General features: G+C 41.4%; 1 protein-coding gene across 1 annotated transcript in view; it reads right to left on the minus strand.

Annotated features, from left to right (window-relative positions):
- LOC139561267 (broad substrate specificity ATP-binding cassette transporter ABCG2-like) overlaps positions 1–14463 on the minus strand; it is a 32641-nt gene extending 18178 nt beyond the window's left edge. Inside the window, exons 1-2 of the mRNA XM_071378250.1 lie at positions 14217–14463; positions 13407–13621 (exon numbers count right to left, since the gene is read on the minus strand). Of these exons, the coding sequence (XP_071234351.1) occupies positions 13407–13606 (200 nt within the window). The 5' untranslated portion in view covers positions 13607–13621; positions 14217–14463. The remainder of the gene's footprint in view (positions 1–13406; positions 13622–14216) is intronic.
- Positions 14464–15215: the final 752 nt, after the last annotated feature.

Genomic DNA, 15215 nt, shown 5'->3' on the forward strand with positions numbered 1-15215 from the left:
AAACCCAGCCTAAAACCCCCAAACAGCAAGCAATGCAGGTGTAGAAGCACGGTGGCTAGGAAAAACTCCCTAGAAAGGCAGGAACCTAGGAAGAAACCTAGAGAGGAACCAGGCTATGAGGGGTGGCCAGTCCTCTTCTGGCTGTGCCGGGTGGAGATTATAACAGAACATGGCCAAGATGTTCAAATGTTAATAGATGACCAGCATGGTCAAATACTAATATTCACAGTAATTACTCCCGTCGAAATAAAACCATTCAATATACTTCACCAAGGTGCATGACTTATCCACCCGGGATCATTATTTAACTGTTTTAAATAGCTGTGGGTTGTTGGAAAAGTACAAGTGTGTAAGTCTATGTCTATTTGGAAAGCCCGCGATTTAGGTATTGCTCGTGGCAATAGGTCAATCTGATTGAGTTGATACGGTCAGTGAAAAGGGTTTACAATATGTGAAGATAATGTATCTTGAGTATAGTCTACAATGTTGAAACAAGAAGAAAGGGGGAGGGGTGTTTGGTGAAGATATGGGGTAATCTCTTTCCCAGAATGCATGCACTCAGCTGTCTTCAACCAATTCTTGTGCATTCATTGTTTCATTGTGTGAATTGTTTGCTCTTTAATTGCTTAATTTTTTATCAAGTCTCCATTACATATGTCACCAGTAGGCCTAGTAAATGTTAATCCCCGTCATTTGCATTGATTTATGTTAATACATGCATTTAAATTACAGTAATTTACCGTTCTCATTCATTAATTTCTGTTAATACATGCATTTAAATTACAGTAATTTACCGTTCTCATTCATTAATTTCTGTTAATACATGCATTTAAATTAGTAATTTACCGGTTCTCATTCTCGGACCGGTAACGTTGTTTGCGATGTTCACAACCTGCTACACTTGTGAGAAACATTTTTTTTTATTTCATAACCATTACGAGTTTTGTCATTTTTTTCCCCCCATTGTCTTTTGTTTGGAGTGCTCCATGTGTTGCAATGAGCATGTGTCTGGTTTCCTTTGTCCTGATAAAGTTGGTAGCCCGTGCACCTGAGCACGCACAGAAGTACCTCAGGAGGCTGAAGAAATTCGGCTTGTCACATAAAGCACTCACAAACTTCTACAGATGCACAATCGAGAGCATCCTGTCGGGCTGTATCACCGCCTGGTACGGCAACTGCTCCGCCCACAACCGTAAGGCTCTCCAGAGGGTAGTGAGGTCTGCAGAACGCATCACCAGGGGCAAACTACCTGCCCTCCAGGACACCTACACCACCCGATGTCACAGGAAGGCCATAAAGATCATCAAGGACAACAACCACCCAAGCCACTGCCTGTTCACCCCGCTATCATCCAGAAGGCGAGGTCAGTACAGGTGCATCAAAGCAGGGACCGAGAGACTGAAAAACAGCTTCTATCTCAAGGCCATCAGACTGTTAAACAGCCACCACTAACATTTAGCGGCCGCTGCCAACATACTGACTCAACTCCAGCCACTTTAAAAATGGGAATTGATGGAAATTATGTAAAAATGTACCACTAGCCACTTTAAACAATGCCACTTAATATAATGTTTACATACCCTACATTACCCATCTCATATGTATATACTGTACTCTATATCATCTACTGCATCTTGCCATCTTTATGTAATACATGTACCACTAGCCACTTTAAACTATGCCACTTTATGTTTACACACCCTACAGTACTCATCTCATATGTATATACCGTACTCTATACCATCTACTGCATCTGCCATGCCGTTCTGTACCACCACTCATTCATATATCTTTATGTACATATTCTTTATCCCTTTACACTTGTGTGTGTGTGTAAGGTAGTAGTTGTGGAATTGTTAGGTTAGATTACTTGTTGGTTATTACTGCATTGTCGGAACTAGAAGCACAAGCATTTCGCTACACTCGCATTAACATCTGCTAACCATGTGTATGTGACTAATAAAATTTTATTTGATTTGAAGTAGCCCTACCTACCTTCATGCAGGCAGAGTCATATTACTCTGGGCTCATGCTACTCCGACCACTTCAGATTATCCATCACGTTTAACTTTTTCAGGAGTAGGGCCATTTGAGGATTTTATTCGACAAGTGATGAAATACACATTATTATTTATTTATGTTTTTAAACAAAGAAATGTGATATATTTCACCTCCAAAAGTCATCGAATTTGCTACGTCATAAAAACGCTCAAATTTGTGACAGTCTCTGCGATCCTATAGCTATCAAACAGATTCTCCGATGCTATAAATGCTTTGGCAGTGTTTTTTTCCCCCGTAGTTGCAGTCCACCCCAATTGAAAAGCTCACATTCACTTCAATAACATTTGATCTAGACTACCAACATGTAATATAAACATGCAAAAAATAATAATACAGGATACCTTTACAAAATGTCACTGCTGTTAAAACACAGTACAACGGTTGTTTAAATGAATGATATATCCGGTAGCTTGCTGTTGGTTTCTAATGGTAGTCTTGTCTGTGTTAGCTAGCTAGCTAATTGTACTGTTTATTGTGCTGCACATTTTCTTCTGGTTTCACTGAAGGCCGTTTTCTATCATTACAACATTTGTTTTCAGAATTTAACAAAACAACAATAATAAAAAAGGTCTTTGTCTTTTATTTCCATAATTTACTACAATCCACCAGGATTTACAAAAAAAACTATTTTTAAATGGCATTTATTGTGATCAATAATATTTCACCTGAATTTGACCCTGGAAATATGACTATTATATTTGTCCTTAAAGCTTTTAAGCAATCAACATAATGCCGTGCAGCAATTGTATTTTAATTTCAGTAGCTAAATAAGGAGGTAGGCATATCAGTTTCAGCTAAAGCAACGGAATATTTTGTGCTTCACTACTCCGTACAGTAGGTGGTGGCAGTATGTAACGGATGTGAAATGGCTAGCTAGTTAGCGGGTACGCGCTACTAGCGTTTCAATCAGTTACGTCACTTGCTCTGAAACCTAGAAGTAGTGTTGCACCTTGCTCTGCAAGGGCCGCGGCTTTTGTGGAGCGATAGGTAACGACGCTTCGTGGGTGACTGTTGTTGATGTGTGCAGAGGGTCCCTGGTTCGCGCCCGTGTCGGGGCGAGGGGACGTACTAAAGTTATACTGTTACATTAGTACATCAATAGGTGCCATAAAACCTTATAGAAGAAGATGTTCTAGTTAACATTTACATTTAAGTCATTTAGCAGACGCTCTTATCCAGAGCGACTTACAAATTGGTGCTTTCACCTTATGATATCCAGTGGAACAACCACTTTACAATAGTGCATCTAACTCTTTTAAGGGGGGGGGGGGGGGGGGGGTTAGAAGGATTACTTTATCCTGTCCTAGGTATTCCTTAAAGAGGTGGGGTTTCAGGTGTCTCCGGAAGGTGGTGATTGACTCCGCTGACCTGGCGTCGTGAGGGAGTTTGTTCCACCATTGGGGTGCCAGAGCAGCGAACAGTTTTGACTGGGCTGAGCGGGAACTGTACTTCCTCAGAGGTAGGGAGGCGAGCAGGCCAGAGGTGGATGAACGCAGTGCCCTTGTTTGGGTGTAGGGCCTGATCAGAGCCTGAAGGTACGGAGGTGCCGTTCCCCTCACAGCTCCGTAGGCAAGCACCATGGTCTTCTAGCGGATGCGAGCTTCAACTGGAAGCCAGTGGAGAGAGCGGAGGAGCGGGGTGACGTGAGAGAACTTGGGAAGGTTGAACACCAAACGGGCTGCGGCGTTCTGGATGAGTTGTAGGCGTTTAATGGCACAGGCAGGGAGCCCAGCCAACAGCGAGTTGCAGTAATCCAGACGGGAGATGACAAGTGCCTGGTTAAAACTTGGATTAGAATCTGTGCCTCACGCGCAGGCAGCCTGCTCGAGCGCATTCCTCAATATTCCATACTGCAGTTGGGACAGAGTGCCTGGTAAACTACACAACAGCACTGCTGAAAAACAACGACAGTTGCTCACACAATTTATTTTGAAAAGATTTGACTGCTAAACGGTTAGTCCCTGTTCTCCTTCATTCTCGTTTTACTTTGGTAAGTAGTGGCAGATTGTTGGGGAGAAGAACATCAAGGAAAGATTTGCTAGCTAATTTAGCTGCGTAATTTTAGCGGGGTAATTTTAGCTAGCTAGCTTAGCAGGGTAATTTTAGCTAGCTAGCTTAGCTGGGTAATTTTAGCTAGCTAGCTTAGCAGGGTAATTTTAGCTAGCTAGCTTAGCAGGGTAATTTTAGCTAGCTAGCTTAGCAGGGTAATTTTAGCTAGCTAGCTAACGTTAGCTCTCTGGCTAATCCTCCATGGACATGGTACATTTATATTTGTATCTGTTGTAGGCGTTGGTGTTAGCTAGCTACAATTTAGATTTATGTTTAGTAAATTATAGTGTGAGAGAAAGTGAGATGATTACAATAACTTCAGAAAACATTGTCATTTCAATGTTGTCATGCTAACTATGTGTGTATCTGTGTGTGAGAGATAGTGAGATGGTACATGAATAAGACCATAAACTAGGCTAATTCTTGAAACGTGTACCCCCCCCCCAATGGATGTGAAGATTTTCTTGATTCAGGAGATCTTTGTGTATTTTGTATATGACAATACCATACACGTTGCCTATCCCTGCTCCCCCTCAAAACTCATTCTGACATTACAATTCTTGATCCTCTGTTTTTTTGCAGGACTTTTCTAGCTTGGATGGAAGGTCGGAACAAAGGGAAGGATTAGAGAAGTTATCCAGCCTGCTGACTAAGAAAGTAAATAGACTATGCTTTGCATGTCTAGCTCTCTCAGTCTGTCTGCCTGACTGCCAGATTGCAGAGGGGCAACATAGTCAACGTACTTTCTAGCCTTAGGTAACGGTTAAATCATGATTCGTCGCCGTCTTTACAGTTCCTGAAACACGTCAATGGTCTGATGCATGGCCTCTACAGCAGCGCTTGGCAACCCACTCAGTTACCAGTGACCTATTCTGACACATTAAATCCCTACTCATTGACAGCAAGTTGTGTGCAAAATGTTGGATGTTTGATACTCTGATCGTCAATGTGTATAGATTCCTACTAACCAGCTTGGTAAGAGTTAGGTTTGTACTAGCTATGCTGATGATCATGAATGTTTTTTCTCTGTATTCCCCAGGATACATGCCATTTCAGCTGTCCATGATTGTCTGATCTTACACTCTTAGAAAAAAAGGTGGTACAGTATTCTAGAACCTAAAGAACCCTTTTTCGTTCCAGGTAGAATTATCTTGGGTTCCATGTAGAACCCTTTCCACAGAGGGTTCTACATGGAACCCAAAACGGTTCTACCTGGAACCAAAAAAAGGTTGCCCGATGGGGACAGCCGGAACACCGCTTTGGAAGCCTTTTCTCTCAGAGTGTAGTGTAAGTAGATCCAATTGAAATAGCACCTCTTCTAGTAACATATCAACTTGAAATAGCACCTCTTCTAGTAACATATCAACTTGAAATAGCACCTCTTCTAGTAACATATCAACTTGAAATAGCACCGCTTCTAAAAATATAAGATTGTAAAGCAAATCAAATCCTATTTTAACTCAGCTTTTTTTTTTCCAAGTGCAAAACCATTGTGTCCTGATTCAACAGAATGTAAAGTTTCTCCCATTTCTCTCTAGCTCTTTCTCCCTGTCGCTCACTCAACCACGTGAGCAATTGCAGAGGAAGATAGTTGACAATTACACCCATTTACAACAATGTTTGTTGCAGGTTTCACATGACAGACATAACTTTTGAACAATAATATTTTATTATCTCTTTATTGCCTCTTTACTCACACTTACATTTTTGCATTTAACCTCTGTCCGGGACAATGTCCTCAGGATTATGGAGCTTTATATGGACATTAGAGATAATATAAGACAAAATCTGGGAAACCAGGCCTGGTACTCATAGCTGACTTTGAAAAGGCTTTTGATAAAGTATGGCTGGAATTTATATATAAATGCCTGGACTATTTAACATTTGGAGAATCTCTTATATAAATGGGTTAAAGTTATGTATAGTAACCCTAGGTGTAAAATAGTAAATAAAATGGCTACTTCTCAGAAAGTATTACACTGTCAAGAGGAGTAAAACAAGGTTGTCCACTATCAGCATATATATTTATTATGGCCATCGAAATGTGATCTAACAATAATATCAGGGCTTAAAAACAACAACAAAAAAGGCGTCATTGTACGCTGACGATTCATGTTTTCTTTAAAATCCGCAATTTGGCTTCCTGCACACTCAGAGGATCTCGATATTTTTTCTAAGCTCTCTGAATTAAAATCTAATTTTTTTATTTTATCGAAGTGTACTATATTACATATTGGATCACACAAAAAAATACAACTTTTACATTACCGTGTAGTTCACCAATAGAAATGGACTGACGGGGATGTGGACATACTCGGTAAACATATCCCGAAATAAACAAATGATCTCACTGCAATACATTTTAATAGAAAGTTAGCCAAATTAGATGTCCTTTCTATGGTAGCAAAAGTGTAACACCTGTCTATTTGTGGAAAAATTGCCCTGATTAAATATTTATTCATATCCCAGTTTACCTATTTATTTATGGCCCTGTCTACGACTTGTTTTTTACATTATATTATAAAATTATAAAAATATTCCACTTTTTTTGGAGTGGCAAGCCAGACAAAATTAAACATTATATAATGAATTTGGAGGGCAGAAATGATTCAATATTAAAGCATTAGACCTCTCATTAAAGGCTTCAGTCATACAAAAGCTATACATAAAGCAAAACGGGTTTTCTAGCAGATTAGCATGTTCAATAACGGCCTTTTTCCCTTTATTCAGATTACAATCTCTCACTTCCGGTTATTTGAAAACGTAATTATCTCCAAAATATAGTTATTTTTAAAACAAGCAATATAAAGCTGGTTGCAATTTCAGTTTAATCCACCAGAAAATACAGGACAAATATTGTAGTTAAACTCAAAAATATGAATTGATTAAAAACAAACATTGTTTTTAGATTACCGTTTCTAAAAAATTTATACTTTTTGTAAATTATATCATAAATAGGACTGGTGGAATTATGTAAAAAAAAAATATGGAAATGTCTGCTCTATCCAAAATTACAATCAAATGATTGCCGCATTACATGAAAAATTGAGGAGGAAAGAGGAGAAGGTAAGGAACTTGTCTGTTGGCATTAAAGACCAGAATTGTCTAAAGTAAATTGTGATAAATTTAAAAAAAGAATACCAGTTTCATTTAAGGACCAACACGTTGTACAGCTGCGCCATACAGGAGATTTTCGATGTACCGATTCCATGGCAACATGGAACTGATGCACAAAACAACGCCGGATTCAAAACTTTTAGATTTTCCAATTATTATGCAACCGATTAAATTTTATACATACATACATACATACATATATATATATATATATATATATATGGGAGATACAACATCCCAGCACTGCAGATTTTGCTGCGAACAGACAGAATCATTAGATCACTTGTTTTGGTACTGTTCATATGTAGTTTGTTTTTGGTCGCAAGTTCAGGAATGGCAAACAAAAAAAAAATGCAACATTTACTAGGAGCTACAGTAACGCTGCAAATAGCAATACTGGGTGATTTGAAAAGTCTACGTATACCGTTCAATATTATAATAAGACTTATCAAATGTGTTTAACTTTAATTTACAATCTGTAGAAACTATGAGAATAGAAAGGTTCAGAACTTTTGTGAAACATTCACAGAACAGTTGGAAAATATGGAAATTAGAAAACTGGATGGTGTTCAGAGATAGATGGGAGGGGTTAAGGGGAGCTGAAGGACGGGACTGGATGGTGTTCAGAGATAGATGGGAGGGGTTGAGGGGAGCTGAAGGACGGGACTGGATGGTGTTCAGAGATAGATGGGAGGGGTTGAGGGGAGCTGAAGAACGGGACTGGATGGTGGTCAGAGATAGATGGGAGAAGTTGAGGGGAGCTGAAGAACGGGACTGGATGGTGGTCAGAGATAGATGGGAGGGGTTGAGGGGAGCTGAAGGACGGGACTGGATGGTGTTCAGAGATAGATGGGAGGGGTTGAGGGGAGCTGAAGGATGGGACTGGATGGTCTTCAGAGATAGATGGGAGGGGTTGAGGGGACTGGATGGTGTTAGGAGATAGATGGGAGAGGTTGAGGGGAGCTGAAGGACAGGACTGGTTGGTGTTCAGAGATAGATGGGAGGGGTTGAGGTAGCTGAAGGATGGGACTGGTTGGTGTTCAGAGATAGATGGGAGGGGTTGAGTAGAGCTGAAGGATGGGACGGGACGGCCTTCAGAGATAGATGGGAGAGGTTGAGGTAGGGAGTGTATAATGAGGTATGTCAGGTGATGTTGCTGTAGGTAGGGAGTGTATAATGAGGTATGTCAGGTGATGTTGCTGTAGGTAGGGAGTGTATAATGGGGTATATCAGGTGATGTCGCTGTAGGTAGGGAGTGTATAATGGGGTATGTCAGGTGATGTTCACCTCTCACACACACACGCTATAGTTAATAATTACACACAGCTCCTCAACAAGAAAAAAAGCGGCTGGTTATATGACTATGTAATGCCTACTGTAAACACACAGACTGCTCTCTCTTATGCAACACACAAACACACCTGATCACTCAGGTGAGGGGTCAACACCTACAGCACCTAGAGTTTCTAAAATGGAATCCACCTGTGGGAAATTCAATGAATTGGACATAATTTGGAAAGGTCCAACAGTTGACCGAGCATGTCAGATCAAAACCAAGCCATGAGGTCGAAGAAATTGTCCTTAAAGCTCTGAGACAGGATTGTGTCGAGACACAGATCTGGGGAAGGGTGCCAAAACATTTCTCCAGCACTCAAGGTCCCCAAGAACAGTGGCCTCTTCTTAAATTAAACAAGTTTGGAACCACTCAGATTTTTCGTACAACTGTCCGCCCGGCCAAACTGAGCAATCGGGGTAGAAGGGCCTTGATCAGGGAGGTGACCAAGAACCCGATGGTCACTCTGACAGAGCTCCAGAGTTCCTCTATGGAGATGGGAGAACCTTCCAGAAGTACAACCATGTCGGTAGCATTCCACCAATCAGGTCTTTACGGTAGAGTGGTTGACGGAAGCCACTCCTCAAGAAAAGGCACATCACAGCTCGCTTGGAGTTTGCCAAAAGGCACCTAAAGACTCTCAGACCATGAAAAACAAGATTCTCTGGTCTGATGAAACCAAGATTTAACTCTTTGGCCTGAACGCCAAGCATCACATCTGGAGGAAACCTGGCACCATCCCTACGGTGAAGCATGGTGGTGGCAGAATCATGCTGCTGGGACTGGGAGACTAGTCAGGACCTCAGAATGGGGCGAAGGTTCACCTTCCAACAGGACAACAACCCTAAGCACACAGCCAAGACAACGCAGGAGTGGCTTCGGGACAAGTCTCTGAATGTCCTTGAGTGGCCCAGCCAGAGCCCGGACTTGAACCCGATCAATCTCTGGAGAGACCTGAAAATAGCTGTGTAGCAACACTCCCCATCCAACCTGACAGAGCTTGAGAGGATCTGCAGAGAAGAATGGGATAAACTCCCCAAATACAGGTTTTCCAAGTTTGTAGCGTCATACCCAAGAAGACTCGAGGCTGTAATCGCTGCCAAAGGTGCTTCAACAAAGTACTGAGTAAATGGTCGGGAATACTTACATAAATGTGATATTTCTAAGAACCTGTTTTTGATTTGTCATTATGGGCTATTGTGATGTCATTATGGGGTATTGTGATGTCATTATGGGGTATTGTGTGTAGATTGATGAGGGGGAAATAAGTCTGTAATGTAACAAAATATGGAAAATTCAAGAGGTCTGAATAATTTCTGGAGGCTCTGTTTAAATTATTCTCGTATCTTTCCACACGCTCTCCTCCTCTCAACTTCTTTCCTTCCCTTCCCTGGTGGACTTCAGCTGTCTGTGACCTGGCGAGAAAAAACATTTCCAAGCCAAACCTTCATATCATAACCACTAATCGATACACACAGCCTACATCGTTGTCACGTCAAAGTCAACATAGACACTAAACTGAACGTGTTAGTAAACCCGCTACAATTATGCAGTACAGGTCACAGTCAGCAGCAAGCAGTTTATCAGATACGCTGGCGGGCCCCGGTGGCAATACATTTATAAAACTAAAAGCTTACCTTGACTTGGAAGAGTTCCAGTGTCGGATAGCCATAGCCAGCTAGGTAACATAGCATCCTTCTTTGTTTGATCCGGCTGTTTGAGTAGGCTAAACTAGCTAGCGTCATTTGACACTAGCTAAGCAAGTGAAAACATTTTTTTACTATGAAATATAGCTAGCTTTCTCACTCTCTCGCTCTTTTGCTTCTCCTTAAATTTTGGGAAAAAAATTATTCAAAACTGTTAAACTATTGTCTTTCTCAACTACTCAACACATTTGATGCAATGCAGTGCTAGTAGCTGTAGGTTATGCTTTCAGTACTAGATTCATTCTCTGATCCTTTGATAGATTGGAGGACGCCCTTCAGAAGTTGTCATAATTACTGTGTAAGTCTATGGAAGGGGGTGAGAATCATTAGCCTCCTAAGTTTTGTATTGAAGTCAATGTACCCAGAAGAGGCCAGAAGAGGACGGAAGCTAGCTGTCCTCCGGCTACACCTACAGAGTGCTGTTGAGGCTACTGTAGACCTTCATTGCAAAACAGTGTGTTTCTATCAAGTATTTGGTGATGTGAATATATTTAGTATAGTTTTATCTAAAGTTTTATTACTGTAATTGTAACATCCTAGGTGATCCGCTGGGAGACACGCCTACTCCCATCTCCCATGGTGATCCACTGGGAGACACGCCTACTCCCAGCTCCCATGGTGATCCGCTGGGAGACACGCCTACTCCCAGCTCCCATGGTGATCCACTGGGAGACACGCCTACTCCCAGCTCCCATGGTGATCCACTGGGAGACACGCCTACTCCCAGCTCCCATGGTGATCCACTGGGAGACACGCCTACTCCCAGCTCCCATGGTGATCCACTGGGAGACACGCCTACTCCCAGCTCCCATGGTGATCCGCTGGGAGACACGCCTACTCCCAGCTCCCATGGTGATCCACTGGGAGACACGCCTACTCCCAGCTCCCATGGTGATCCACTGGGAGACACGCCTACTCCCAGCTCCCATGGTGACCCACTGGGAGACACGCCTACTCCCCCTCTCGACGTGACTCCCAGTGGATCAACATGGGAAATTGTTTGTTGTTACATGTTGAAAGTAATTTCCTTATATAACATAATGGACTTATGAAAGCAGGGGGTTTCAGGATAGTATTGGCCCATGACCCCAGCGTGTGTGTGTATAAGTGTGTATAAGTGTGTGTGTGTGTGTGTATATAAGTGTGTATAAGTGTGTGTGTGTGTGTGTATAAGTGTGTATAGGTGTGTGTGTGTGTATAAGTGTGTGTGTGTGTATAAGTGTGTATAAGTGTGTGTGTGTGTGTGTATAAGTGTGTATAAGTGTGTATAAGTGTATGTGTGTGTCCTCCTGCTGAGCCTCTGAACCAGTCCCTTTCCTTCCTCTGATTCAATAGGTATTATTTAGGAAATGTCTGGGTTTAATATTATTTAGGGTAGTGTGTGTGTGTCTCCTCCTGCTGGTCTCCTGAACCTAGAACCTGCTTCCTTCCTCTGATACAGAAGGTAATATTTAGAGTCATGCGTTTGATCTGAGTGGTCTTTTATGTTATCATGTACGTCCCCTCCTCCCCTGGTGGATTCGCTTCACACACACAGGAGCACAACAGATATGTTTAGTCATTTAACAGACACTCTTATCTAGAGCCACTTAAGAGTTAGTTTACATTTCAACCATAGAATTCTAGTCTCCCCATTATAATAGGATCATTATAATGGGATCAGAAAGCATTATCTCAGACTGATATGGTTCCTCGGTAAAGACTACAGTCTATAGTAGACTGATATGGTTCCTCGGTAAAGACTACAGTCTATAGTAGACTGATATGGTTCCTCGGTAAAGGCTGTCGCGTATAGTAGACTGATGTGGTTTGTCTGTAAGGACTACAGCCTATAGTAAATTGATATGGTAGGGATGGTATACAGAAGATAGCCCTATTTGGTAAAAGACCAAGTCCATATTATAGCAAGAACAGCTCAAATAAGCAAAGAGAAATGACAGTCCATCATTACTTTAAGACATGAAGGTCAGTCAATCCGGAAAATTTCAAGAACTTTCAACGTTTCTTCAAGTACAGTCGCAAAAACCATCAAGCGCTATGATGAAACTGGCTCTCATGAGGACCGCCACAGGAAAGAAAGACCCAGAGTTACCTCTGCTGCACAGGATAAGTTCCTTAGAGATACCAGCCTCAGAAATTGCAGCCCAAATAAATGCTTCAGAGTTCAAGTAACAGACACATCTCAACATCAACTGTTCAGATGAGACCGCAAGAATCAGGCCTTCATGGTCAAATTACTGCAAAGAAACCACTACTAAAGGACACCAATAATAAGAAGAGACTTGCTTGGTCCAAGAAACAAGAGCAATAGACATTAGACTGGTGGAAATCTGTCCTTTGGTCTGATGAGTCCAAATTTGAGATTTTAGATTCCAACCGCTGTGTCTTTGTGAGATGCAGAGTAGGTGAACGGATGTTCTCCACATGTGGTTTTCCCACCGTGAAGCATGGAGGAGGAGGTGTGGGGGTGCTTTGTTGGCGACACTGTCAGGGATTTATTTAGAAATCAAGGCACACTTAACCAGCATGGCTACCACAGCATTCTGCAGCGATACACCATCCCATCTGGTTTGGGCTTAGTGGGACTATCATTTGTTTTTCAACAGGACAAAGACCCAAAACACACCTCCCAGGCTGTGTAAGGGCTATTTGGCCAAGAAGGAGAGTGATGGAGTGCTGCATCAGATGACCTGGCCTCCACAATCACCTGACCTCAACCCATTTGAGATGGTTTGGGATGAGTTGGACAGCAAAGTGAAGGAAAAGCAGCCAAATGCTCAGCATATGTGGGAACTCCTTCAAGACTATTGGAAAAGCATTCCTCATGAAGCTGATTGAGAGAATGCCAAGAGTATGAAAAGCTGTCATCAAGGCAAAGGGTGGCAACTTTGAAGAATCAAAAAAAAAAAAAAAAAAAATGTAGTAACCAAAAAAGTGTTTATGATTCCATGTGTTATTTCATAGTTTTGATGTTTTCACTATTATTCTACAATGTAGAAAATATTAAAAATAAAGAAAATCCCTTGAATGAGTAGGTGTGTTCAAACTTTTGACTGGTACTGTATATTATATAGATATATATAGGAGAGAGATATATATAGGCCTGATTAAATCTCAACAACAGTGTCTAGTCGACTTACTTCAGATCTATGAGAATGTCTTTGGTGGTAGTCTTCCTCTTGATACACAGACAGCCGGTCCTCTGCGTCACCTTATAGTGGATGTTATGGAAACTAACGGTTGAACCTTGAAGGGACTTGACAGCATCAATAGACTCATATTTAGGAGTCCCGTTAGTTCCGGTGTCCTCAATCATCTGGCTGCTGTACTGCTCCGACATTCTGACGGTGCTCTCCTATTAGGGAAATGATAGACAGTCTTGAAGGAGTTCCAACATATGCTGAGCACTTGCTCTCCTATTAGGGAAATGATAGGGACATGTCTGTCTGAAATGAGACAGCGAGGTAGCCTGTGGGAATAATTACAGGGACATGTCTGTCAGAAATTAGACAGCGAGGTAGCCTGTGGGAATAATTACAGGGACATGTCTGTCTGAAATGAGACAGCGAGGTAGCCTGTGGGAATAATTACAGGGACATGTCTGTCAGAAATGAGACATCGAGGTAGCCTGTGGGAATAATTACAGGGACATGTCTGTCAGAAATGAGACATCGAGGTAGCCTGTGGGAATAATTACAGGGACATGTCTGTCTGAAATGAGACAGCGAGGTAGCCTGTGGGAATAATTATGACGGGTTCATTTGGCTGGTGCCTTTCTGCTAAGGTAAAGTGATATCATGTAAACATTGCCTATTGCTCTCTACCGTTCCCATCTTTAAGTTAAACAACTGTAGCATTAATTCACATTAATTCAATATCGTTAGAAACAAACATTTTCAGGGCCAATAATTGTTCAATCAAAAATAGGCTGCATATTTAGTGTCACTTACCCCGCGCTTGTAATGGAAAGTTGACGCTAAACTACTAACGTTACTCTGTGTCAATTTATGTAATCCTCCTTGCGGTGGACTTAGAACTGTGTGTTGTCTAACCTAGCTGGAGAGCTATGTATGCACTGTTGTGTCTTCAGCACGTTTTGTAGTTTTACAGCCCTGCGGTGCGGTCAGTTTGATAAGAGGAAACCGCTACATAACAGAAGGACAGCTGCTTGATCAGCGGCAGGATATTTTACGTCCCAAATGGCGCCCTATTGCCTACACAGTGTAAACCACAATATGCTGTCAATGCTCAATTTTTTGTTGTTGAGGAAACCTGTTTTACTTAATATATCTGAGTACAGTTACTAAAAGTGATTTTGTAGTCATTACTCAAACTGATAAGCTTTTTTTGTACAAATGTGAACATTTTGAATAACGCCCCGCCTCCAATATAATTTCCCCACGGCTGAATTTATTAGTGACAGAAGCTAGATTTCCATCCAATTGGCGAAAGATTTCCATGTGAATATTCTGCAGTCCGGCATAAAGAAACGTAGCATTTCCAACAAATGGATTTACCGCTGATGGAAATCAGTGCGTGATGACGTATACACACAACATGTACGTTTTTTTTTTACTTAAGCTTTGACGTAGTAAATAAAAAACAATCTAAAGTTCAACGTTTTGAAATTCTAATATCCATCATCATGTCGCCAGAATAAGACCCTCTATATTTATTGGAAAGGAGAATCAAGATCACTGTGCACTTTCACCCCTCTGTGAAGTTCATCATTATTTATTTGATATGTATGTAGCCGATCAAACTATAGTGAGAGGACCACACACAGTATCATCCCGTGACTCGAAGTTTACTTCGATATGATGGTTATTATATAAATATTTGCGCACAAAGGCCTTTCCGATACAATTTCTCCCATAATTAATTTTACTAACACATCCCACCATGTTGAATAAACAAATTATCTGTTGGCATTTATAAAATTGTACCTG

The sequence above is a fragment of the Salvelinus alpinus genome, chromosome 31 (genome assembly GCF_045679555.1).
Source record: "Salvelinus alpinus chromosome 31, SLU_Salpinus.1, whole genome shotgun sequence".
In the NCBI taxonomy this organism is placed as follows: Eukaryota; Metazoa; Chordata; class Actinopteri; order Salmoniformes; family Salmonidae; genus Salvelinus; species Salvelinus alpinus.